This window comes from Periophthalmus magnuspinnatus, chromosome 1, assembly GCF_009829125.3.
Source record: "Periophthalmus magnuspinnatus isolate fPerMag1 chromosome 1, fPerMag1.2.pri, whole genome shotgun sequence".
NCBI lineage: Eukaryota > Metazoa > Chordata > Actinopteri > Gobiiformes > Gobiidae > Periophthalmus > Periophthalmus magnuspinnatus.
In genome coordinates, this window is record NC_047126.1 from 33,027,403 (window position 1) to 33,052,761 (window position 25,359).

Consider the following 25,359-nt stretch of genomic DNA (forward strand, 5'->3'; position numbering starts at 1 on the left):
GTTTTTCCATTTTGTTTCTTGTTGTACTGCTTCCTTTTCTAAACGCTGATCTCTGACTGCCTGGGACTGTGCGAGTGACTTTACCAGCACCGTCAACTCCTCCAGCTTGTCCCCAGGATTGCAAGCTGCTCCAGCCTCTTGGTCGGCAGGTGCACTTGTCCCCTCGTCAGGCTCCTCATGTTGGTCGATCTGCACTTTTCTTCTTGTACTCATCCTCAGTTACTCTGTTGCATGGGCCCCAGCTTCTGACATCAATTGTAATCGCCCAGATAGCAACTTTAGCGGTTAAAAGAGGAACAGAGCAGAGCTGAGACAATTAGTCTAGTGCAGACCCAAGTGCGTTTATTTTTCACCATAAACTTTACAAAGAAACAAGAAAAAAGTTTTTTGCAGTACCTGTTACACATGCAGTACCTGTTACACATGCAGTACCTGTTACACATGCAGTATCTGTTACACATGCAGTACCTGTTACACATGCAGCACCCTCTCAGGTAGCCACTGAGATTGTTCCTTTTATAGAGCCTCTCCCTAATTGGGTGAGCCCATTCGGTATAACAGGTAATTCTTTCTCAAATCCAGTTCTCTTGTTAAAATTCAGCTCCAATCAACCAATGTAAGAATTTATTCAATTAAGTTGTTAATTAAAATAGAGCTCCGTTTTACTTCAATTGTTTTAATAGTGGAAACTAATCACGTTCCCCCACAAAGCTAAAATATACAGCACCCCTCCTTGTTAACCCCCAGTGGTCTGCCCCGGAACCTTCTTAAGGTGCTTCGGCTCCCCGGGGACTCATTTGGAGATTGATTTTTGGTCCCGGTGAAGGTTTGAATTTTCAGCGGCGCGTTGGGGAAGGGAATTCGAACGAAAAACATGCTTATCTGTTTAAGTTTGCACTGCAATTTTGGCGGTTCGGCATAATCCGGTTTGTGACTGGGTCGGGATGTCGTCCCAAGAGGACGATGATGATGACGGGGACTTTGACGACTTTATACACTCAGGTAGAGCAGGAGGATGGGGGAGGGGAAAGGCTGGGAATAGGAGCAGCCAGAGTAGTAAACGGAGAATGTCTTTGGAAGATGTGAGTCCAGATGAAGGGGGATCTGGGGTTCAGAAAAGAGCAGTGAGGGAGCAACATAATCCTAAGGCCATTATTAAGTTTAAAAATGAAGGAGAGGTTGGAAAAGTCGGAGTTCTTGCTTTGTCTAGGGAGATAAAAAAGAAACTTGGGGATGTGGTTTTGCGAGATAGTAGTTTGTTGATTGTGTGCAAGTCAGAGGAGCAGAAAAACATTGCAATGAAGGTTGGGAGTATCGGAAAAATGGTAGTGAGTGAGTGTAAGATTGTGGGTGAAAGGAAAGGGGCACGTGGGGTGATTTCAGGGATTCCTTTGGATGAGGATTTGGATAAAATCAAAAACAGTCTGGGTGAAGGGGTGAGTTCTATTAAAAGATTGATGAGATGGAGTGATGGTCAAAGAGTTCAGAGCTTGTCGGTACTTTTGGAATTTCGTGATGTGGTGCTTCCTTAAAGAGTGAAAGAGTGGGTTGTCTGAGTTTCCCGGTTAGAGAGTTTGTCCCGCCTCCGCTCCGGTGCTACAAATGCCAACTGTATGGGCATATAGCTGCGGTGTGTAGAGGGAAGCAGAGGTGCCCAAAGTGTGGAGGGGAACACAGGATTGAGGAGTGTAGTGAGAATGCCCAAGTTAAGTGTTGCAATTGTGGGGGGCAGCATACTGCGACGTTTGGTGGGTGTGAGGTCAGGAAGAAGGCAGTGGAGGTGGAAAAGGTCAAACAAGCAGAGAATATCACTTATGCGGAAGCTGTAAAAAAGGTCCAAGTGCAGAGACGAAGTGGAGGAGTGGCTGCTGCTCCATGCAGAGAAGAAATAAGTCCAGGCCTGGTTATGGATGACTTGTTAGTATTTTTAGCATATGTGATTAATTGCTCTGAATAAGCCAAGCATAGGGCAGATAAAATCAAGATTGTGGTAAAGGGGGCAGAGAAGTATTTGGGTGTAAAATGAGTGATGTGGGAGCAAGTGTACAAGATGTTGGAGGAGGACAGAAAGGTGGGAGGAGCAGGTGAGAAGACCTGATTGTACTTCAGTGGAATGCTAGAAGCATTATAGCAAATGGACAGGAATTTAAGGGGTATGTGCAATATAGTAAGGTGAAGCCTGATATAATTTTTGTACAAGAGACATGGCTTAAGCCTACATTGGATTTTAGTATTACAGGATATGAATGTGTTCGAAGGGATAGGCAAGGGGGGAATGGGGGTGGGTGTGCAATATTTGTTAGGGATGGGACTCAGTATAGGGTATTAAGTAATGGAAAGGTCCTGGAGTGTATTGTGATAGAGGTTTGGGGTAAAGAAGGTAAGGTTAATATAGTAAATTTTTATAATCCATGTAAGCGGTTATCAATGGAGGGGCTAGAAGAATTTACAGTTTATCTTGAGGGTAAGGCTATATGTTGTGGTGATTTTAACTCGCACAGTACATTGTGGAGTGGGCATAATGATGAGAATGGGTTAGTGGTGGAAGACTTGATGGATTTGAAGGGGCTTGTGTGTTTGAATGATGGAAGTGGGACCAGGTTTGATGCAAGAAATGGGACACAATCAGCGGTAGACTTAACACTAGTTTCTGAAACCATTGCAGGGACTTGCTCGTGGAAAGTCGATAAAGAATCTACTGTAGGTAGTGATCACTATCCAATTATAACAGAGGTAGGTGTCAGGTTGGAGAAGGGTGACACGAGTGGAATGAGTAGGTGGTGTTTTAAAGAGGTAGAATGGGGTAAATTCAGAATTATTTGTGAAAATGAAATGGAGAAGATAAATGAAAATGTTAATGTGGATGACTTGAATTTTTCTTTGTGCAGGGCAATCTTGAGTGCAACAAAACAGACAATAAGGAAGAAGGAAGGTAAGCAAAAGAGAAAGATTGTCCCTTGGTGGTCAGAGGAGTGTACTAAAGCTGTTCGAGAGAGGAATAAGGCATACAAAGATTTAGAACGAAATCATTGTTACCAAAATTACATTGAATATAAGAGGAGAATGGCTATTGCCAGGAAAGTGGTTAAGGGAGCAAAGAAAACATACTGGAGAGGGTATTGTGACACATTAGGTAGGCAAACATCTATAAGCCAAGTGTGGGGTACGATTAAAAGAATGTCTGGTAATAATAAAAAAATTAGTTATCCTGTGTTGAAGAATGAGGAGCGAGTAATTTTAGATAATAAAAGTAAAGCGGAGCTATTGGCAAAACATTTTGTGAAGGTTCACAGTAATGAAAATCTGAGTATAGATGAAAGGAGAGCAAGGAGAAAGACAATGGGGAAAAATATTGAAAGGTTAGAAGATGTGAGTGAGTATGAATGTGTGATAAATGTGGAGTTCATAATGACAGAGTTAAATGCTGCTTTAAGTAAGTGTGGAAAGACATCACCTGGAAAAGATGAAATCTCTTACTGTATGCTGAAGAACCTTTGTACAAAAAGGAAGTTCAAGCTCCTAGTGTTGTACAATAGAGTGTGGGGGGAGAGTAGTTTACCTGAGCGGTGGAAGGAGGCTGTAGTAGTTCCCATTTGCAAACCAGGAAAAGATCCCAGCCTAGCAGAAAGCTACAGACCTATAGCCCTGACTTCTCATTTGGGGAAATTGATGGAGAAAATGGTTAATGAGAGATTATGCTACTTTCTGGAAAAAAAATGATCTACTTAAAAACCATCAATATGGTTTTAGAAAAGGCAGGAGCACAATAGATCCGGCAGTTATTTTAGAGCATGAAGTTAGGAGAGCCCAAGCAAATAAAGAAGGTGTTGTCTCAGTTTTCTTTGACGTGGAAAAGGCATATGATATGATGTGGAGGGAGGGTTTAATCATACGGCTCCATCAGGCCCCAAGTGGAGGAGTTCAAGTATCTCGGGGTCTTGTTCACGAGTGAGGGAAGGATGGAGCGGGAGATTGACAGGCGGATCGGTGCAGCGTCTGCAGTGATGCGGTCGCTTTATCGGTCCGTTGTGGTAAAGAAGGAGCTGAGCCGGAAGGCGAAGCTCTCGATTTACCGGTCAATCTACGTTCCTACCCTCACCTATGGTCATGAGCTCTGGGTAATGACCGAAAGGACAAGATCGCGGATACAAGCGGCTGAAATGGGCTTCCTCCGCAGAGTGGCCGGGCGCACCCTTAGGGATAGGGTGAGGAGCTCGGTCACACGGGAGGAGCTCGGAGTAGAGCCGCTGCTCCTACACGTTGAGAGGAACCAGCTGAGGTGGCTCGGGCATCTGCTCAGGATGCCTCCTGGACGCCTCCCTAGGGAGGTGTTCTGGGCATGTCCCACCGGGAGGAGGCCCCGGGGAAGACCCAGAACACGCTGGAGGGACTATGTCTCTTGGCTGGCCTGGGAATGCCTTGGGGTCCCACCGGAGGAGCTGGAGGACGTGTCCGGGGTGAGGGAAGTCTGGGAGTCCCTGCTTAGACTGCTGCCCCCGCGACCCGGCTCCGGATAAGCGGAAGAAAATGGATGGATGGATGGATGGCTCCATCAGATGGGAATACGAGGTTATGTTAAAGTGGGTTCGAAACTTTTTAACAGGTAGAAATATTTTAGTGTGGGTGGGAAAAGATTTTAGCTCTAAATATGAAGTGGATAATGGTACTCCACAAGGAAGTATTGTGAGTCCAGTATTGTTCTCTGTAATGATTAATGAAATATTTTGTAATGTAGAAGGTTCAGTGGGGGTGTCCCTCTATGCAGATGATGGAGTGATATGGAAGAGAGGTAGAAATATGGACTTCAATGTGAGAAAGCTATACAGAAAGAAGAAGCATGGACTGTAAAGTGGGGTTTTAGATTTTCTGTAAATAAAACAAAGGTCATGTTTTTTACCAGGAAGAAAGTGGATCAGAATACTGTCAAGCTGTATGGAGTAGATTTGGAGAGAGTAACAGAGTTTAAGTATTTGGGTATGTGGTTTGATAATAGGTTAACATGGGGATTGCATATTAATAAAACAGTGGAAAAATGTAAAAAGGTAATTAACATTATGAGATGCTTGAGAGGACGGGAGTGGGGAGCCAGCCGGACATGTTTAAAGACAATATACATAGCTATGATCAGGTCGGTGGTGGATTACGGGTGTATCTTGTATAATTCTGCCTCAAAGAGTAGTCTTAAAAAACTAGAAATAATCCAGAATCAGGCGTTAAGAATTTGTTGTGGGGCGATGAGGACAACTCCGGTAGATGCACTACAGGTGGAAATGGGGGAAATGCCACTAAGCTGTAGAAGGGACCAACTGGTTCTAGTTTATTGGACTAGTCTACACATAAGGACATAGTGAAAGTCATCCAGGACTGAGCGTGTTAAAACCATGTCAGGAAAAAGAAAAGGCAAACTTCACCAGCTTTGGCGCAAGGGGCAGGAATAGCCCATTTGGAATTAAGTCCTACAGTCCCGATCGCTGGGGTGCCTCCGTGGTTGCTTAAGGAACCTGTAGTAGATTTAGGACTCCTGGGGAGGAAATGCAGTAGTGCGGGAGTTGATGAGTATATCTGTGGAAAGTACTCTGAACATTTAATAATGTATACTGATGCTTCAAAGCTAGCGAATGGGAAGGTGGGCATAGCATATGTTATTCCAGATATAGGTGTTGCAGTTAAAAAGAGGACAAGTGACAATGTGGCTGTTTATACAGGAGAGTTGCTGGCAATACTCTTGGCATTGACTTGGGTGGAGGAGAATGGGCCAAAGCAGAATGTGATCGCTTCAGACTCAAGCAGTGCAGTGACAAGTGTTAAAACATTCAAGTCAGAGACGAGACAAGACATAATTTGGGAAGTAGGGCACTACTGGAAGTAGGGCAATACTGGAAAGAATAAACAGACAAAAGAAATATGTCATTTTCATGTGGGTTCCAGCACATATAGGGGTGGAAGGGAATGAGCTGGCAGATAAGTGGGCAAAAGGAGGAGCTGCAAAGGAGGAGGTAGATTTCCCAGTAAAATATAGTAAATCAGAAATTAAGACAATCATTAAAGATAGGGTAAGAAAACAATGGCAGAGTAAATGGGATTCATGCCCTAAGGGCCGGTTTTATTACAATCTACAGGGAAGGGTTGAGGGTAAAACAGCGGAATGGGGTTGCAAGAACCGGGAGGAGGAGGATGTGTTGGCAAGACTGAGGCTGGGTCACACAAGACTAAATAGCACACTTAAAATGATAGGAAAGCATGAAACGGGGGAGTGTGATTATTGTAGCTGTCAGGAAACTGTTGAACATGTAATCATATATTGTTCAAAATATCAGTTGCAACATAGAATTTTAAAAGATACTTCATCAGAATTAAAAGATACTTCATCAGAATAGTGTTCGCTGCAAATTAAAATACATTTTACAAGGATTTAAACAAGATTGTGTACTCAGAGCAATAACAAAGTATCTTATCTCCACAAAACTGATAAAGAGGGTATAGAAAGGCTATTGGGGTCGTCCCGGCCCACACTCCATACCGGATGGTGACGGTAATTCACCATTTCTAGTTGCGTGCCAACCGCCATAAAACACTATTAGAAGAAGAAGAAGGGGACTCATTTGGCCGAAACACCTAAGGCAGACAACATGGGTAAGTTAAAATTTGCACAATTACAATCAATTCAGTGATACACATTTATCAATAAAACATTTTAAACGCTTGTGTATGTCCTTCCTTTCTGCTAGCCTCCATGATGGTAATGGACTAGCTACATTACAAGGCTAGAGCAGTTGTAGGGGCCAATTTAGAGCTGAGTTCACTTTTGCAATTCTAACCACCAGTATCATAGCAACCAAAGAGCCCATCAGCCACAATTTTGTCTCAGGAAGCAAGTCTGTTCTAAAACTTGATAGAGGGGCTGGACCAGGATAAACTTATATATATATATATTACATTAGAGATTTGGTCTGTAACATGTAGCAAAGCCTGAATATGCAAGGCTCATTGTACAAATTGTTATCCAAATGCATGAATTAAATCTGTAAATTGGCTGCCAACCTCTGAGCCATAGCCACTCATTACTGCGTTGACTGCTTGCTAGCACAGTTGGCATGCTTCGTCGCAAAGTGACGGCTGATACTGTACTCTTTGAAAACTGCAACAGTGTCATGGCATATTTGGCATACAGCCTTTGATTGGACTTCAATGAAAAATATTGTTGTCCACTCTGTATTTAACACTCGATGCTCAGCAATTTTTTGCAGAAGGGCTGATAAGACAATAAGAGAGTAACACGCAAACAAGGGTGATGTAGCTGAAGTGTGACATCTTTTGGGGAAACGTTGGCATTACAGGGGAAAGGTAAATTGTACAAGATTTATCCTTCCCAATTTTAATATAATTTGATTGCGTTCGACAGACCAGATTAATAAGCCCGACGGGCAGTGTAGTTTGCCCATGTCTGTCATAGTCACTTTAAATGTATTTTGTATTTTTGCTTGAGTTTGAGACCATCTGAACTTATTTGGCTGCATCTTTCATTTATGACATTATCAGCTTATTTGAACAATCCTCTTTCATAAACATTTGTAATAGTGACACAGGTGTTTGTCCACTGATCTGAAAGTTGTTAGTTTGAATCCCACTCTCGACATAAATATCATTGGTGGAGCGGTCAGATCCACTGACGCACAGGTTGGTGGTGTGATTCCACCTCCCACAGATGAATGCTGTTGTTGTGTCCTTGGGCAACACACTTAACCCCCTTCATTTCCATCTGTGTGTGAGTATGTGTGTGAGGGTGTGTGTGTGCATGTGTGTGTGAGTGTGGGGGTGTGTGGGTGTGTGTGTGGGAGTGTGTGGGGGTGAGTGTGTGTGTGTGGGGGTGTGTGTGTGTGAGTGTGTGTGGGGGTGTGTGGGGGTGTGTGAATGTGTGAGTGGTTTCTTGATGTAAAGTGCTCTGAGCCTTAAAGGTGGAAAAGTGCCACATAAATCTACATTATATACACTGAGGCCTGTATTTACTTATGCAATAACATCGCCATGGAGACAAGCAGCTGGCACCACTAGATCAAGATCCTATTCAGCTCGATGGAGAGGCAAGCCCACTCACAGTAAGAATATTTAATGTCATATTAATTAAGAACATCTCCATGGGCACAGACAAGTGATGCAACCAAGTCGAGCCACTGGTCTGTGGAAAAGCAAGCCCACTCACAATAAGTACACGGACAGATTTAAAATCATACTGTGGAACATTTAAGCAAAGCAATAACATATCCATAGAGACAAGCAAAAGGCAGATTAGAAAAGTTACTCAGTGCACATTTAAATTCAGTAATTCAGAAAAAAAACAACCATACAGGAAGCATAAGGAAGCTGTGTCTCATGTGTTTGACCTGAAACTAAAAAGAGTGCAAGAATCAGGAAGAGACAAAGCACCGAGGGAGGGGCCACCCAAAGCAGCCGCCCAGAGCACCCAACTGTGAGCACCCATCACGCGCTCCTTCATCCTGTCAGCGCGAGACCCAGGACAACAGCAACATGCAGGCCATCAAGTGTGTGGTGGTGGGAGATGGGTAGGTGCACTTTACTCATCAGAAAATATTCTACACTTTGAAATGTGTTATTTTAAATTTTTTGAGTGATGAAAAGTTCCCAAAGTGACTTGTTTTCGGTCAAATACCTTTAGTGTCAGGGAGAGCAGGCTGGAACATGCTTCAAAATGCAGCTCTGGCTCTTGGACTAATTTGGCGATGGGAATTTATGAAAAAAACTTGTGTTTTTTGGATGTTTTTGAGCAGTTTGACAGATGGAGGAACAACTCTGACTGTCAGGTCACTCAGGAGGAAATGCAAAAGCAGAAGTTACTGTCAGAATAGAGCAGGAAGTGTGCGGTCTGCATGGTGTGTGCAGATCTCTGTGTACTACATTGCAGCTCTGCCTGTGCATGCTGCGAGTGTGTTAGCAGGGAATTAGCACACTGTGGGGACTACAGTCTGTACACACATGCCTTAAGGGGACAAAAATCAAGAGAATCATTTCTTATTAGATACACAGCATGGATTAAAGTCAAAAGTAGGTAGTACTCAGTTACATTTATTTGAGTAACTTTTTAAAGAACTTTTTCTTTACTTTGTACTTTCCAAGCAGCATGTTTTTACTCCTACTTGAGTTTTTTTTTTAAATTGAAGTACAGTACTCTTACTTGAGTAAAAGTTCCCTCTGTGAGCGAATCTAAAGTGACTTGAGTTTTATTCAACAATATGAAATGATTTGAACATTTGTGTTTCCTGCAGCTCCTTCAGATATGATTTAGTTTGGCTCATTTTTGTGTCTGTCCTTTGAAAATACCACGTGTTTTACTTTATTTAATATTTTATTCTTCAAAATATATTAACTTTAAATTATAAATCAGATGTTACGTCCTGACAGTTACTCTTTAAGTTACTCTTACTTGAGTCATTTCTTGAACCTCTACTTTGTACTTCTACTTGAGTAATATTATTTTGAAGTAACGTTATTCTTACTTTAGTTTAATACAATTTTTGGCTACTCTACCCTCCTCTGTTTAAAGGTCAAATAGGTTAGGAGTTAGGTAAGGTTAGGCAAGTGACTATATTTAATATTTGACAAAAAATAAAAATGTTGTCTTTTATTTTGGAGAACTTTACAATTTGACTTCCCAGTTTGGACAATGACAGCAAATCTGACATGGTATGAGGTAATTCCATAACAGTTACCTAGCAACCATAATGTTTACAAGAGCTAAAGGTCTAAAATGCACAAGAGACAAATGAATCACACACTTTTATTTAGTTTAGAAAGTTTAAATTGTCAAAAAAATGCCTTCCTGGTGTGTAAATGGTCTCTGAGTTTTTTGGAGTGTTGACAGAGGTAGAGGTGATCTGCGCTACTTCATGTATTTTTGTACTTTTCTTCTTCTCTCTTTCTCCACAAACTACCATGCAACTGATGTAAAACTACAATAAATATTTGCCACAGATACTATCCCACCAAACCAAGTCAGGATTAGAAAAACATGAAAACCGTATGCACTTTTAAATAAGTTAAAGTTAGACACGTAGTGAGTAGTCAAGGTAATGTCCCGCTCAAAGTATGAAAACCCAAACGTGTGTGTGCTTGTGTGTGTGCTCGTGTGTGTGCTCGTGTGTGTGCTCGTGTGTGTGCGCTCGTGTGTGCGCTCGTGTGTGTGCGGATGTAAAATGGAGCCGAGGAACGTGTTTACATTCTAAAATCAGAATTGGGTAGAGCAACCAAAAATGTACACATGTAGGAGTACTTCAGAGTGTACTCCTACACGGGGGGATGGGGGAAAATAGACACGAAAATGAGACAAGCTAAATCAAATCTGGAGGAGCTGCAAGAAACACAAATATTCAAATCATTTCATATTTCATAAGAGTACCGTTACACTGTGCAATGTAGTACTCAAGTAGAGGTAAAAGTACTGAAAACTACTCTGAAATGTACAATTTTAAAAACACAAAAAGCTCTCTCAGAAAGGCTATTCGAAAAAAGTAATAAAATGTAATCTCTGATAAAAGAAACAATTATTTGATTAATGATTAAAGCCGCTCAACCTTATTTTTATTGTCTTGAAAACATAAAAAAACACAAAACTAGATCATTTTAAACAGTCTGCAGTGCTCCAGAGTTACTTCTGACGTGTCTTATACACTCAGAACATCCTTTACTCACCTTTTCACAGCTTTCAGAGACTAGACCGGAGTCGTGCTGTCATTATGGTTGTTATGGTGAGGCTATTGTGCGAACAACAACTAGCATGCTAACAGCACGCTTACTGGTTCTCATAAAATTAAACTGTTTATAATGAGATGCACTGGGGTGAAACACATTTTGGACAAAGACATGTGAAAAAAGCTGGTGCAGGGCCTTTAATATCTCTGTGTGACTTTGTGTGACTTTGTGTTTTATGTCCCCTCTTGACCTTTGACCTGTCACAAAAAACTACATTGACTTGTCATTCAAACACATTATTTTGTACTTAAAGTTGAACTAAACACTAAACCCACTCGCCGCTAAACTGTGCACACGGTGCTTTAATAACATTACCTACTGTATATTCCTAGTTATTTTCAACTTTGTGCTGCCTCTAGTGGCCATTGCAATTTTAAGTACTACGTGACATCACACAGGACTGCCCTGATTGCAGCCATGTGTTTCTGATTGCAAATGCCTGGTTGCAAGTTTGAAATGTGGATATCTTTTAGACCAATCACACTGTTCCTTAAAGTCCAGACTTCTCTTACACAGTTTTCAAGGCCATAAACCATCACCAGATTGTGCTCACAACAAACGCATGGCTCTATTAGCATTTGTTTACATCCCCTTTGCTCATTCCCGTTGTCGACAGCAGTGGGAGCTCCAACGCCTCTACGCCTCATTAGAAACTGAGGTAGTTTTAAAAGCATGTTTAAAAGAGAATTAAAGACACGAGAATATGATGCGATCACAACGGCAACGGTCCTAAGTTTGCATCATTCTAAAACTGATGCATGGATGCCGACTTTAAAGGTTGTTTTGAAGATAACCAAAATTAGACTATTGATTATGTAGACAGACTAATAATAAAGTGTTACTCAAACATGTGTGAATGAAACAAAACACAACTCCAGGTCTGTTTTTGAGGAGGTAACAGTGTTAGAACATGACTTAAAGCTCACAAGAGTCCATTTTGTGTAATGTAGAACCTTTAATTAGTCTTAAAAAAACATGAACAAAGACTTAATTCATACTGAACAAATCACGTATTAGGATTGATTCAGGCTTAGTTACTACTACCAAGTACCAAGTATTCCCCATGTGTTTGAGAAAAATGTGTCATGTCACGTACAGATATATTGTACAGGCAGCTCTTGAGGTCAAAATAAGTCCACTGTTAGTATGCTAGTGGTTAGGTTTACTGTGGGAACAAAAGCATTTATAAACTCATCATGGTGAGTAATTAGGATGTTCAGAATGCATAAGGTCAGTGAGGAATAACTTTGGACCACTGCAAACTGTTTCAAATGAAATAGTGCTGTTTTTCATGGTTTTCAGACAGTAAGGAGTTAAGGTACTTAGAGTTAAGTACTTCAAAATGATATTACTGAAATACTAAAACAAGTATATGGGAAAAGTACTACTCAAGAAAGAATAAATTAAAGAGTAACTGTCGGGATGGGACAGTGAATGTCATTTGAATCTGATAATGCACAAAATGTGGTATTTTCAAAAGACAGACACAAAAATTATTCCATCCATCCATCCATCCATTTTCTACCGCTTATCCGGGGCCGGGTCGCGGGGGCAGCAGTCTAAGCAGGGACTCCCCCCAGACACGTCCTCCAGCTCCTCCGGTGGGATCCCAAGGCGTTCCCAGGCCAGCTGAGAGACATAGTCCCTCCAGCGTGTCCTGGGTCTTCCCTGGGGCCTCCTCCTGGTGGGACATGCCCAGAACACCTCCCTGGGGAGGCGTCCAGGAGGCATCCTGAGCAGATGCCCGAGCCACCTCAACTGGTTCCTCTCAACATGTAGGAGCAGCGGCTCTACTCCGAGCTCCTCCCGTGTGACTGAGCTCCTCACCCTATCCCTAAGGGTGCGCCCAGCCACTCTGCGGAGGAAGAACCATGGCCTTGGATTTGGAGGAGCTGATTCTCATCCCAGCCGCTTCACACTCGGCTGCAAACCGCCCCAGTGCCTGCTGCAGGTCCTGGCTCGATGAAGCCATCAGGACAACATCATCCGCAAATAGCAGAGATGAAATCCTGTGGTTCCCGAACCAGACCCCCTCCGGCCCCTGACTGCGCCTAGAAATTCTGTCCATAAATATAATGAACAGAACCGGTGACAAAGGGCAGCCCTGGCGGAGTCCAACATGCACCGGGAACAGGTGAGACTTACTGCCGGCAATGCAAACACAGCTCCTCCCCCCAAAGGACACCATGAGGGACACGGTCGAATGCCTTCTCCAGATCCACAAAACACATGTGGACTGGTTGGGCATACTCCCATGAACCCTCGAGGACCCAATGGAGAGTATAGAGCTGGTCCAGTGTTCCACGACCAGGATGAAAACCACTCCTCCTGAATCCGAGGTTCGACTATCGGTCAGATTCTCCTCTCCAGTACCCTGGAATAGACCTTACCGGGAAGGCTGAGGAGTGTGATTAACTGAGTTAATCAAGTTAAGTTTGAAGTGAATGTCATTTGAATCTGATAATGCACAAAATGTGGTATTTTCAAAAGACAGACACAAAAATTAGACAAACTAAATCATATCTGAAGGACTTTTACTCAAGTAAGAGTACTGTTACATCAATAAAAGTACTTCTACTAATAATACGTAGGAGTGGAAACATGCTTCTAGAAAAGTAGGGAAGGCAATTTTATTTGTAGAGCACAATTTGTACACAGAGTAATTCATAAAATGAACATTAAAAGAGACAAGTACAGTCGCATGCACAGCTAAACAGAACTGTTTGAGCCTGGATCTGAAATACTCTGAAAAGTGTGATTTCTACAAAAAAGTACATGTAGCTGAGTACTTCCCACCTGTGGCTATAACCCTGTTGTGCATAAGTCCCTCCCCGCTGTTATGCAGGCTTGTCTGGTGAAAGACGAGTGAGTCACAGGAGAGTTCTGCATAGCCTCAGGCCTCACTAAACCTAGGCTCTGTGCACGCTTGTACTACTGCAGTACCTTCATTTCAAAAACACGTGGGCAGTACTCACTTACATATCCTGAGATACGTTAAAGTGCATGTGGCAGGTCAGACTACTCATTTCAATAAAACATAGTTAACATGCAGTAATTCAATTCAAGATTTTACTAAAAATCTGTAATTCCTTTTATGTTACCTAGCAACCATAATGTAAACAAGGCCCAAAACTTGACGAAGGGGATATTCCATCAAAGTTTTTTGTTTTTTTTTCTTCTGAAATCCTGAAACTGAAGCTCCATCTCCAGATTAAGCCTGTTTCATGATAGAAAAGATAACTCACGCTGGAGGTTTAAACAGTGCTTTGTGTGAAGAACCCACTGAAAACACAGAGCCCACTGAAAACACAGAACCCACTGAAAACACAGAACTCACTGAAAACACAGAACCCACAGAAAAGACAGAACCTACTGAAAACACAGAACCCACTGAAAACAGAGAACCCACTGAAAACACAGAGCCCAATGAAAACACAGAACTCACTGAAAACTAGCTCATTCTCATGGTTTCTGAGCAGCTTCTGTGTCTGTGCCGCCCCTCACCAAGAGACATAGAAAATGTAGACTTTATTCATATTAAAACATTTTAATTGATAAAAATGAATCTTGAAGAGCAATTTATTTTCATGCTGTGCATGGTCCAGATCAATTGACGTACATGAAGTGTGCAGTGTCCACACAGTGTCCTGTGCGGGAGCACACAGCTGCTCATTATTAAAAGTCATTCTGAAAGTGTATCAGAGATGGTGATGATGGTGTGTGGTAACACAGGGTCCTAAAACCTATTTTACACCTATTATAGCTTTGTCTCAGAGACAAAGCTATAATAATCTGGACAGTTAGCCTGGTCCCATCAGGTTTATACCTGCATGCTTGTTACTACGGCAATTCAGCTCTGATTATTCATTTTGATGGAACAGAACTGAGGATTTGATGAGGCTGGATTGCCCAAATAAGGCAGGTTTTGGCTTTAGCTCGCTTCATGGAATAACACCTGAATTACACAATACAGTACTTACGATTAAACTAAGTATAAATGATAACACCTTTAGGTGAAAATTGAAGGTGTAAATTGTCTCTCGTTTAGATGTAAATTTCTGTGTAGATGACACAGAGGTTCTATTTTAGAACTTCCTGTATGTTTGTGCCAATCTTTTAAAACCTTTTCTCCCACAAACTGCTACATAACTAATGTAAACTGTGATATATGCTGGGGTATTACCCACCAAACAAAGATTCAGAAAAACATAAATCTGCACTTTAACCATAACACCGCCCCTTTACCAGTGGGGTAAATTTTAGTTTGAACAGTAATGCCATACTGTGGAACATTAAGGCAAAAACTGTCAGCTTTTCCCGGAGGCACACCGCAAACAAAAGTCCAGTAGGCTCAAGTAGATCCATAAACCAGTTTCTTTTATTTCGGCACAGGCATCATTCATACTGATTCGACACGATCTCCTCTAAATCACCTCTCCTCAGTGAGCTCTTATACTGGCATATCTCATAACATCCTCTTAATGATTAACTCAGTATGTCTCGACATTAACAGGTCCCTTTGGTTTACATCAGGACAGCACAAACATAGCATGTGTACTTAGCTAGTTCTCTGAGTTTAGACATACACATAACAGTTCAAAGTTCTTATAGCAAACATACCACAGTGGAGCTCACAGGAGGCAAAACAAGTAATGGTACAGTATTCATAATATGAAGTATTAAATAAAATCTTTAATTCACATTCACATTAATCTCACAAAACAATAATATCTCCATGGAGAGAAGCAGCAACTTGCAATTAACTAGGCCAAATTACAAGTCAGATCTGAGGAGAGGCAAGCCTGCTCACAGTAAAGCTACATCTTTTAAAGTAGTTTTTGTGCAACAAAAATGCCTGTTTCAAAGTCGAAGTTTCAGTTCCTCATCATACTGTGACGTGACAAAAGCTTCATTAGTCATTGTTTTAGTCAGACAAGAGCGTTTGTTTATCTCCTTTATATGTTTCAGGTACTTCCTGTAGCTTTCCTCAAAAGCGTCAAATGATGGTGTAGTGATGGTGTAGTCTACTGATGGTGTAGTGTAGTGTGGTGATGTTGTCTGGCAAAACCCAGGCTACACTACACCATCACTACACCACCACTAAACCATCACTACACCATCACTATACCATCACTACACCACCACTAAACCATCACTACACCGTCACTACACCATCACTACACTGTCACTACACCATCACTACACCATCACTACACCACCACTACACCATCACTACACCACCACTAAACCATGACTACGCCATCACTAAACCAACACTACGCCGTCACTACACTGTCACTACACCATCACTACACCGTCACTACACCATCACTACACAACCACTAAATCATCACTACACCATCACTACACCACCACTAAACCATCACTACACCATCACTACACCATCATTAAACCATCACTACACTGTCACTACACCATCACTACACTGTCAATACACCGTCACTACACCGTCACTACACAATCACTACACCGTCACTACACCATCACTACACCGTCACTACACTGTCACTACGGTGTATAATTTTATGCATAATTTTTGTGTCATTATTTGTTACTATTGTTATTATTTGTTAGTGACACTTGGAGGGGCGTGATTGGGAGGAAAGGCCTCCCCGATCTGAACCCAAGCGGTGTTTTGTTATTGGACTTCTGTGCTAGTCACAGTTTGTTCATAACAAACACCATGTTCGAGCACAAGGGTGTCCATCGGTGCACGTGGCACCAGGACACTCTAGGTCGGAGGTCGATGATCGACTTTGTTGTCGTGTCATCTGACCTCCGACCGCGTGTCTTGGACACTCGGGTGAAGAGAGGGGCTGAGCTGTCACACTGATCACCACCTGGTGGTGAGTTGGATCCGCTGGCGGAGGAGGAAGCCGGACAGACCTGGCAGGCCCAAGCGCATTGTGAGGGTCTGCTGGGAACGTCTGGCGGAGCCCTCTGTCAGGGGGGTCTTCAACTCCCACCTCCGGGAGAACTTCTCCCTGATCCCGGGGGAGGTTGGAGACATGGACTCCGAGTGGGCCATGTTCTCCACCTCTATTGTCGATGCGGCTGCTCGTAGCTGTGGTCGTAAGGTCTGTGGTGCTTGTCGCGGCGGCAATCCCCGAACCCGGTGGTGGACACCGGAAGTAAGGGAAGCTGAAGAAGGAGTCCTATCGAGCCTTGTTGGCTCGTGGGATTCCTGAGGCAGCTGATGAGTACCAGTGGGCCAAGCGTGCTGCGGCTCGGGCAGTCACAGAGGCAAAAACTCGGGGTTGGGAGGAGTTCGGGGAGGCCATGGAGAAGGACTATCGGACGGCCTCAAAGAGATTCTGGCAAACCGTCCGACGCCTCAGGAGGGGGAAGCAGTGCTTCACCAACACTGTTTACAGTGCGGGTGGAGAGCTGCTGACCTCGACTGGGGATGTTGCCGGGCGGTGGAAGGAATACTTTGAGGATCTCCTCAATCCCACTGTCACGTCTTCCGAGGAGGAAGCAGAAACTGGGGACCCAGAGGCGGACTCGTCCATCACCCTGGCTGAAGTCACTGAGGTGGTTGGCAAGCTCCTCGGTGGCAAGGCTCCGGGGGTGGACGAGATCCGTCCTGAGTGCCTCAAGTCTCTGGATGTTGTGGGGCTGTCTTGGCTGACACGTCTCTGCAACATCGCGTGGCGGTCGGGGACAGTACCTGTGGAATGGCAGACCGGGGTGGTGGTCCCTCTGTATAAGAAGGGGGACCGGAGGGTGTGTTCCAATTACAGGGGAATCACACTCCTCAGCCTTCCCGGTAAGGTCTTTTCCAGGGTACTGGAGAGGAGAATCCGACCGATAGTGGAACCTCGGATTCAGGAGGAGCAGTGTGGTTTTCGTCCTGGTCGTGGAACACTGGACCAGCTCTATACTCTCCATCGGGTCCTCGAGGGCTCATGGGAGTATGCCCAACCAGTCCACATGTGTTTTGTGGATCTGGAGAAGGCATTCGACCGTGTCCCTCGTGATGTCCTTTGGGGGGTGCTCTGGGAGTATGGGGTCCGGGGCTCTTTGCTAAGGGCTGTCCGGTCCCTGTATGACCAGAGCAGGAGCTGTGTTCGCATTGCCGGCAGTAAGTCAGACCTGTTCCCGGTGCATGTTGGACTCCACCAGGGCTGCCCTTTGTCACCGGTTCTGTTCATTATATTTATGGACAGAATTTCTAGGCGCAGCCAGGGGCCGGAGGGGGCCTGGTTTGGGAACCACAGGATTTCATCTCTGCTGTTTGCAGATGATGTTGTCCTGATTGCTTCTTCGAGCCAGGACCTGCAGCAGGCACTGGGGCGGTTTGCAGCCGAGTGTGAAGCGGCTGGGATGAGAATCAGCTCCTCCAAATCCGAGGCCATGGTTCTCGACCGGAAAAAGGTGGTTTGCTCTCTCCGGGTGGGTGGTGAGTCTCTGCCCCAAGTGGAGGAGTTCAAGTATCTCGGGGTCTTGTTCACGAGTGAGGGAAGGATGGAGCGGGAGATTGACACGCGGATCGGTGCAGCGTCTGCAGTGATGCGGTCCCTGTATCGGTCCGTTGTGGTAAAGAAGGAGCTGAGCCGGAAGGCGAAGCTCTCGATTTACCGGTCAATCTACGTTCCTACCCTCACCTATGGTCATGAGCTCTGGGTAATGACCGAAAGGACAAGATCGTGGATACAAGCGGCTGAAATGGGCTTCCTCCGCAGAGTGGCCGGGCGCACCCTTAGGGATAGGGTGAGGAGCTCGGTAACACGGGAGGAGCTCGGAGTAGAGCCGCTGCTCCTACACGTTGAGAGGAACCAGCTGAGGTGGCTCGGACATCTGCTCAGGATGCCTCCTGGACGCCTCCCTAGGGAGGTGTTCTGGGCATTTCCCACCGTGAGGAGGCCCCGGGGAAGACCCAGGACACGCTGGAGGGACTATGTCTCTCGGCTGGCCTGGGAACGCCTTGGGGTCCCACCGGAGGAGCTGGAGGATGTGTCCGGGGTGAGGGAAGTCTGGGAGTCCCTGCTTAGACTGCTGCCCCCGCAACCCGGCCCCGGATAAGCGGAAGAAAATGGATGGATGGATATTTGTTACTTCTACTTGAGTACCATTGGCCTATTTTAAAGTACCAGCAAAATGTGAGAAGGTTTGAGTTTAGACTAGTCACTCCCTATAGTTTGATTATAAATACTTGTTTCTGTCAGGGTATACTTCCTGCCCGTTGTGGTTTGGGTGTTCTCTCTGTGTGTCTGTAGGTCTTGTAGGTGTCAGTATTCTGGTACAGTTACTTTTTGTTTTGGTGGTTCAGAACATAGTTACTTTTCTAATATCAAATGAACACATTGCAGTACTTGATCACACAATTCAGGCTTCAAACTGCACATAATTGGTGAGAAAAACAGAAAACACAATTCTTGTCGTGAGGCATGTGTCATTTTAACATCTCCAATTAGTGAAATGAAATACAGAACAAACAGTGAAACAAACATAAAGCTGTTTGATCTTGTGTTTTAAATATTCAGATCACAGTAGTCCAATTGGATCAGGTATCAAGATATGAACATTAATAACAGACAAACCAGGCACCTTCTTTCCCCAAGGTCACTCCTGCTAGTGTTAGCAACAGTTTGACAGTGCCCCATATGTGCTATGGCATGTCAGTAGGTCTAGTGTGTGTCAGTAGGCCTTGTGTGTATCAGTAGATCTAGTGTGTGTCAATAGGCCTTGTGCGTGTCAGTAGGCCTTGTGTGTATCAGTAGGTCTAGTGTGTGTCAGTAGGCCTTGTGTGTATCAGTAGGTGTAGTGTGTGTCAATAGGCCTTGTGCAAGTCAGTAGGTCTTGTGTGTATGAGTAGGTCTTGTGTGTGTGTCAATAGGCCTTGTGTGTATGAGTAGGTCTTGTGCAAGTCAGTAAGTCTTGTGTGTATGAGTAGGTCTTGTGCGAGTCAGTAAGTCTTGTGTGTATGAGTAGGTCTTGTGTGTATCAGTAGGTCTTGTGTGTTGTCAGTAGGTCTTGTGTGTTGTCAGTAGGTCTTGTGTGTATCAGTTGGTCTAGTGTGTGTCAGTAGGTCTTGTGTGTATCAGTAGGTCTTGTGTGGTGTCAGTAGGTCTTGTGTGTATGAGTAGGTCTTGTGTGTATCAGTAGGTCTAGTGTGTGTCAGTAGGTCTTGTGTGTATGAGTAAGTCTTGTGCGAGTCAGTAGGTCTTCTGTGTATGAGTAGGTCTTATGTGTTGTCAGTAGGTCTTCTGTGTATGGGTAGGTCTTGTTTGTTGTCAGTAGGTCTACTGTGTATGAGTAGGTCTTGTGTGTTGTCAGAAGGTCTTGTGCGAGTCAGTAAATCTTGTGTGTGTCAGTATATATTAAATAAATATATTGTATTGATGTTTTTTTCATGTGATGTGTTGAATCATTAAAGGTACACAATGCATTTTTTCTGTGACATGTCTAGCACTCTCCATGGAGTTGTAATTGTTTTGCCTGGAATGTTCCACAGTATGGAATTAAATATATCTCTATGGTATTTATTCAATTGCAATTTTTAATAAATAGAGATTTACTGTACATTTAGAACCATAATTCATTTGCTATAATTACATTGAAAACATGCACTCTTCTCTAAACGTTTAAGACCTACCTCTCGGCCTGGTGGCGGTGTCTCCATGGAGATAAATGAGTTTAACTGTGAAACGTTCCAGGCAAAACACTCACCACAGGGTAAAACAAGACTGCAGTGACTTGCCTATTACTGTAGTCCTGTAGTCAGATAGGCGTCAGTGATGTCACTTCCTTTGCAGGCCTAAAAGGCTCAGGCCTTTGTTTACACAGACACTGATCTGATGTTTTTGTGTGTTCCAGAGCTGTGGGTAAGACCTGTCTCCTCATCAGCTACACCACCAACGCCTTCCCCGGAGAGTACATCCCCACAGTGTGAGTCACCCTGCCCTACACGAGTACCACTAAAGCATCCTCTGCTCCTCTGACCCCTCTCCTTTGCATCATCTGCTCCTCTGACCCCCTCTCCTCTGCATCCTCTGCTCCTCTGACCCCCTCTCCTCTGCATCCTCTGCTCCTCTGACCCCCTCTCCTCTGCATCCTCTGCTCCCCTGACCCCCTCTCCTCTGCTCCTCTGACCCCCTCTGACCCCCTCTGACCTCCTCTGACCTCCTCTGACCTCCCCTGACCTTCTCTGCATCCTCTGCTCCTCTGACCCCCTCTCCTCTGCACCCTCTGCTCCTCTGACCCCGTTTCCTCTGCATCCTCTGCATCCTCTGCTCCACACTTGTTGATGTTAAGTTACTATTGTAGCAACAAGTGCCCAGAAGTGCAGCAGAAGTGCAGCTGCCAATCTACACCATCAGTTCCTCTGATCACCATCAGCACTCACACACAAGGCTTAGAGGATGGAGAAGACGCCGGACCGTGCCCCTCGTGGTGTCCTGTGGGGCACTCTGGGAGTATGGGGTCTGGGGCCCTTTGCTTAGGGTTGTCTGGTCTCTGTATGACTGGAGCAGGAGTTGCGTTCTCTGTAGTAAATCTGGTCCCTGTGCATGTTTGGTCCTGGTTTAGTCCTGGTTCTGACCTGGTCCCAGTGCATGTCAGACGTTGGATGTTTGTCACCAGTTCTGTTGAGGGGTTGAAAGGGTCTGGTTCAAGGACGACAGGAACTCATCTCTCATCTCAGCTGCATCCAATCTGAGGGCATGGTTCTCAACTGGAAAAAGGTGGCGCCCTCTTCAGGTGGTGGGGTGTCCCTGCCTCAAGTGAAGGAGCTGAAATATCTCAGAGCTAAATCAGACTGTTATGGTAAAGAAGGAGCTGGGTCTAAAGACAAAACTCTCCATTTACTGCTCAGTCTACGTTCCTGGTTTAGTCCATTAACTGTAGGTGACTCCAGGACACACTGGAGGGACTATGTCTCTCAGCTGCCCTGGGAACACCTCAGGTTCCCCCTGAAGAGCTGGAAGAGGTGTGTGTGTGGAGAGGGAAATCTGGGGCTCCCTGCTCAGACGGCTGCCTCTGTGACCCAGTCTTGGATAAAGCAGAAGAAAATAAATGCATAATTAAGAGTCATCCTGGCCAAGTTTCCTGATTATCTAACAGCAGTATATGCCATATGGCCATACTGAAACTGGTTAGTACTTGGATGTGAGACCTCTGGAAATATTATGTGGCATTGTGGGGCACTGTTGCAAAAACCAGGGCAGCTGTGGCTACAATAAGAGCTACCACCACCAAGTGTTGAATGAATGGAGAAAGCACTTTGGGTGTCTTAAAAGGGGATATATAAATCCATTATTTTTATCCATCATTATTACAACTTCATATACATATTCTTTCATTTGGATCATAACACGTCCAGGTAGACTCAGGGAGTGAAGCACAGGATGCAGACCTCCACCAGAAAATCACATCTTGAAAACAGTGGTTCTGTTTAGAAATGGGTCAAATGAACAGCCATGGTTTCCTGTACAATATTGAGAACAACATTATTTTCCACTTCCTTAAACAGTTTTGCGACATATAAATACAACCAGACTGCTTGTAGACGATTTCCTCATTGGTCCACATCTTTTGGGTTAACTTATTTTAGTTGTGAGAGCTGGAAATCCAAAGTGATGAGCTCGACTGACTCCTTGATTGGTTTGAGGACACATAAAGACAATCTGAATATCATGTAGTTGTAACTTGTAATTGTGAGTAAATAAGATTACAGCTGTTATAATGAAAAGCAATATTTCTGAACATGATTATTTCTGAATATCCCAACATACGATGTAATAATAATAATATAAAGAGGCTGAATGTGTACCTCTGTGCTCCAGGTTTGATAACTACTCTGCCAATGTGATGGTGGACAGTAAACCAGTGAACCTGGGTCTTTGGGATACAGCGGGACAGGAGGACTACGACAGGCTCCGCCCCCTGTCCTACCCACAGACAGTAACTATACACACCTCCACAAGTTCCGCCCCCTGTCCTACCACACACACACCCTTCAGCAACTCTATGACTGACCCTGCTGTGCTCCACAGGACGTGTTCCTCATCTGCTTCTCCCTAGTGAGCCCTGCCTCCTATGAGAACGTCAGAGCCAAGGTATGCTCCTCAGCAGACATTCACATGTGTCCAGGACATGTGTCCATAGACCTGGGCATGTGTCCATAGCAGACTGTGACATAACCCTCTGTTCTGTTGTGTCTTAGTGGTACCCGGAGGTGCGGCACCACTGTCCATCCACACCCATCATCTTGGTGGGCACCAAGCTGGACTTGAGGGATGAGAAGGAAACCATCGAGAAGCTCAAGGAGAAGAAGCTGGCCCCTATCACCTACCCCCAGGGCCTGGCTCTGGCCAAGGAGATCGGTGAGTCCCGTCCACAGCCACCTGCCCTATCCCTGACAATGTCCCCCTCTGCACCTGTCCAGTCTGAGGACACTGTCCCTCCTCTGCACTGTGTGTTTGTTTATTGTGTGTGTTTATTTATTGTGTGTGTTTGTTTATTTGTGTGTTTGTTTATTGTGTGTGTTTGTTTATTTGTGTATTTGTTTATTGTTTGTGTTTGTTTATTTGAGTGTTTGTTTGCTGCAGATGCAGTGAAGTACCTGGAATGTTCGGCTCTGACCCAGCGTGGTCTGAAGACAGTGTTTGATGAGGCCATTCGTGCCGTGCTGTGCCCGCCGCCGGCCCGCGCCAAGGGCAAGAAGTGCACCCTCCTCTGAGCAGTGCAAGAACAAGAGTACTACACCCAAAGCCATGCCTCACACTGAAGGGCCACCTCATATGTGCCTGTTATTTCTGCTGCAGGTAGAGGAACCGTTGATGTTGGAAGAACAAATTTAGATTATATTTTCTGTAAAGTTGCTTTAGTATTTTTGTTTTGTCAAAAATAGTAAACAGTATAAAGTCAAAGTATTTATTGACAAAAGTTCATCTTAAATGAAATGTGACATCATCTGAACCAGTTTACTCACTGAGAAGCTCTGATCAAACAGAGGTGTGCACAGGCTGCTCCCCGCTGCCCTCAGTGTGTGGGACACATACACTGCCTGTGGCATTTACACAACTCCATTATGTGCCATTGTTTGTCCTGCCATTTGTATGCTTCATTAAAACACCTCAACAACTCCAAATGTGTTTGATGTATGTACTATGAGTATGTTTATGAGCATAATTCCGCTGTCAGAAATCATTACCATATGTAGCACTGTTTTGTGTAGATTATTAGTTATTACATAGTTAATATTTCTCAAATCTTAGTTATGAACATTAGTGGAGCTGGAAGTTAGATATTGGCTGTTATATTATTATTATTATTACAAACTGAAAGAGGAGTTAATGTTAACTCCCCAACCAGAGTTTGGGTACGAAGCCCCAATAAGTACCATGCTGAGAGAGGCAGCGACTGACCTGAAAGATAAGATCATGGCCCGAATGAACACAAGGCAACCCCAAGACTGGAAACTGAACAGTACTGGAGAGGTATGTGGGAGAAGGAGGCAGCACATAACAGCGATGCACAGTGGCTGGTGGCTTTGAGAGACCAGAGCAACCTCCCAGAACAGAATCCAGTCATCATCACAGTGGCAGACATCCAGGAAAGAGTCTCAGGCATGAAAAACTGGACCACACCAGGCCCTGACATGATCCACACCTACTGGCTGAAGAAGCTCACTGTTACAAATGAACCAGCTGCTAATGGATGGGATGCACCCTGAATGGCTAACCGAAGGGCGTACAATCCTGATACAGAAGGATCTCTCAAAGGGTACAGTACCATCCAAATATTTGCCAGTAATCTGTCTCTCCACAACATGGAAGCTCATGTTAGGGCTCATCGCAGCTAAGATAACTGGGCACATGGATCAATACATGAGCACAGCGCGGAAGAGCATCAGCAAAGATACCAGGGGAGCCAAACACCAGCTCCTGGTCGACCGAACAGTTGCCCGAGACTGCAGAACCTGTAAGACCAACCTGTGCACTGCCTGGATTGATTACAAGAAAGTGTATGACTCAATGCCACACGCATGGATCACTGAACGGGGCTGTGCAACATCAACAGGACTCTAAGAGCCTTCACTGCAAACTCCATGAGGTTGTGGAAAACCACCCTTGAGGCCAGTGGCAAGCAAATGTGGTGTATACCACATATTGTTTTGCATCCACACACTGACCTGCTGGATGAAGTGAAAGAGTGAATCCACTGGTCCATATTCACCTGCTGCAGGTGAGACATAGATCTGAGTGTCATCTGCAGAGTTGTAGTAGGACACATTATTGCTGCGTATTAACTGGCCTAATGGCAGCATGTAGAGATTGAATAACAGGGGTCCCAGGATTGACCCCTGGGGGTCCCCACAGGTCAGGCACATTTTATCTGAGACACATTTTCCGATTTCAACAAAGTACTCCCTGTTTTCTAGGACTTGAACAAGTTTAGTGCCGTACCACAGACACCCTCCCTGTCCTCTAGTCTCTGTAAGAGGATCTCATGATCCACAGAGTCAAAGGCAGCACTCAGATCTAACAGGATCGAGACTGAGACTTTGCCTGCATCAGTGTTCAGGCGGATGTCATTTGTCACCTTGATAAGAGCAGTCTCAGTGCTGTG

The 25,359-nt window shown here is 44.5% G+C and overlaps 2 protein-coding genes across 2 annotated transcripts in view; both read left to right on the forward strand.

Annotated features, from left to right (window-relative positions):
* LOC117373264 (protein CutA homolog) overlaps window positions 1-25,359 on the forward strand; it is a 109,153-nt gene that overhangs the window by 34,900 nt on the left and 48,894 nt on the right. The gene's annotated exons all lie outside the window — the stretch shown is intronic.
* On the forward strand, window positions 8,452-23,690 carry LOC117373722 (ras-related C3 botulinum toxin substrate 2). The gene is made up of 6 exons (XM_033969816.2): window positions 8,452-8,561; window positions 20,605-20,676; window positions 22,572-22,689; window positions 22,782-22,844; window positions 22,952-23,111; window positions 23,337-23,690. The coding sequence occupies exons 1-6, from the start codon at window positions 8,527-8,529 to the stop codon at window positions 23,465-23,467; spliced, it is 579 nt and encodes a 192-aa protein (XP_033825707.1). The 5' UTR covers window positions 8,452-8,526; the 3' UTR covers window positions 23,468-23,690.